The sequence below is a fragment of the Trypanosoma theileri genome (genome assembly GCF_002087225.1).
Source record: "Trypanosoma theileri isolate Edinburgh chromosome Unknown TM35_Tth_12_V1, whole genome shotgun sequence".
Classification (NCBI taxonomy): Eukaryota; Euglenozoa; class Kinetoplastea; order Trypanosomatida; family Trypanosomatidae; genus Trypanosoma; species Trypanosoma theileri.
In genome coordinates this window covers 449,862-451,800 of record NW_021639854.1, presented here as the reverse complement: position 1 = coordinate 451,800, position 1,939 = coordinate 449,862, and the positions used below count along the sequence as shown (strand labels likewise).

Here is a 1,939-nt window from a genome sequence, read left to right as displayed (position 1 = left end):
CATTTGGTACAAACGAGTATGCAGTCAAACTCCAAAGGATATAGTTACAGTGAGGGAAGGGAGGGGAGACAAAACAAAAAAAATTACACAGTGAATTGAATTACAAGAAAAAAAAAACAAGCACACACAAGAGAGGGGAAGAGTATATATATATCAATTCTTTTGCAGATGGCTGCGCACACTCGCAGGTGCAGCACAACAGTCCACCATCACAGCAGCACACCACACATGTGCACGGGAACAACCAATGCTGCAGAAGGGAAACAAAAGTATATAAGCGAGGGGTAGCGCACAGAACCCCAGCAAAGAAAAATAATTAAAAAACAAGAAAAAATGCCTATAAGGCTAATAGACCTCAATGAACCCCAGTCAAGCAATCATCAAACTGCCAGTGCGTCCCTGCAGTGCAATATCAATCAACCCACGGGCCATGCAGAGAAACAAACACGCAAAGAATATAGAGGGATTCACCTTCGCCATGCACACGTCCACCAGCAGCTTCCATTAGAACACCGCAGTGCAGCCCAGCACACACATCAGAACAAGAAGCAGCAATAAGGGACTGTGCACCAATGCAGGACTGCTGCTGCTGTCACTTGACTGTGTGATACTTGCACGCGAGTCAGCCCCTGGCACTTTTTCCGGAGTCAAAGTACTACTTATTCCAATGATAGCTTCGACCTGATTTATAACAGTTTCAAGCTTTCTCATTGCTCTTTCTGCATGAACAGCCTGTAAATTGGTCTCCCTTTCAGATAGCAGACACTTTTTACCGGCATCAATAACACTAGGTACGACATCGTGTGCTTTTTGCTGTTTCTGCTTGCTCTCGTCAGCGATCTTCCTTTTTTCTGTCATTTTAGGTTCGTTTAGTCCTGCCTCATCAATTGCACTTGTATATCTCGTCAACGCAGCCCTATGAGCCCATACCAAACTGTTTAATTTGTCATACGCATCATAACAGGACTTTCCCAACTCCTTTGCAGCGGACGCTGAACTTCTTGCATTTTTAACAGCAACCTGAGTATTCTTTACTGCTTCTGAAGCACTTTTCAGCAGCTCTTCAGTTAAACTATCACCAACAGCACCTTTACTCTCAACAGGGACATCATTATTCTTCCTTATTGCAGCTTCAATCACTTGGCGCATTTGTGTAACTTCATTAGCAGCAGATTTAGCAAGTTCAGCATGCTCTTTCCATAATTTCAATTTACTATCCAGTTCACTTATATTCTGTAGTGCTTCTTTGAGTGTGGCATCCATCATACCTTCCACCTCCTTTAAACTATTTTCCTTCCTTGAAACAACATCTTGTGCAGATTCCTTCGTATCTTCAGCGTAAGCCACACACACACAGCACTGCAGAAGTACCAACAGGTACACCACGCGGCGCAGTTGGACGAACATCGTTGTCATGATTGTCACTGTGGGTTGCTTGGGTCTGTGGTAACAAGGAAGAAGAGGAGGAGAAAAGAGACGCACATTTAACACACAAGACAGAGGGCACACAGCACCACAGAGAGAGAGAGAGAGAGTACACATCACAACAGCAATCAAACACAACACAGTGAGGGGAGCAACAGTAAACCACTCACACACTACAGAGCCAGACTAGAGGCCAACGCACACTACAAAACAAAAACACAAAGAGGAGAAACAACAGTGCACAGAACGCAATACCAGAATCATCGTGGGGTTTGATGATGATTGGGCCAGCACTAGGAATGCAGATCATGTTGAGCTCATACACCAACAGAAATAAAACACCGCAAACACACACTGGTATCGCATATACAGAAGGACAGTGAACACAGCACACAGCAGAAACCACAAGGGACCACATCAGCCCCACCGCAACTACACTGAGTCACCTATCCCACTGCTTTCATCTTGCCTCAGTGGGTATCCTGTGGAGCAGCATCGATTTATACAGCCGCCA

At 44.9% G+C, this 1,939-nt stretch overlaps 1 protein-coding gene across 1 annotated transcript; it reads right to left on the bottom strand.

Moving 5' to 3' along the window:
* Positions 1-504: 504 nt before the first annotated feature.
* Positions 505-1,416, bottom strand: TM35_000122860 (uncharacterized protein; the record flags this gene model as incomplete). The annotated part of the gene is made up of 1 exon (XM_029025261.1): positions 505-1,416. One exon carries the CDS (start codon positions 1,414-1,416, stop codon positions 505-507), a length of 912 nt encoding a protein of 303 aa, XP_028883577.1.
* Positions 1,417-1,939: the final 523 nt, after the last annotated feature.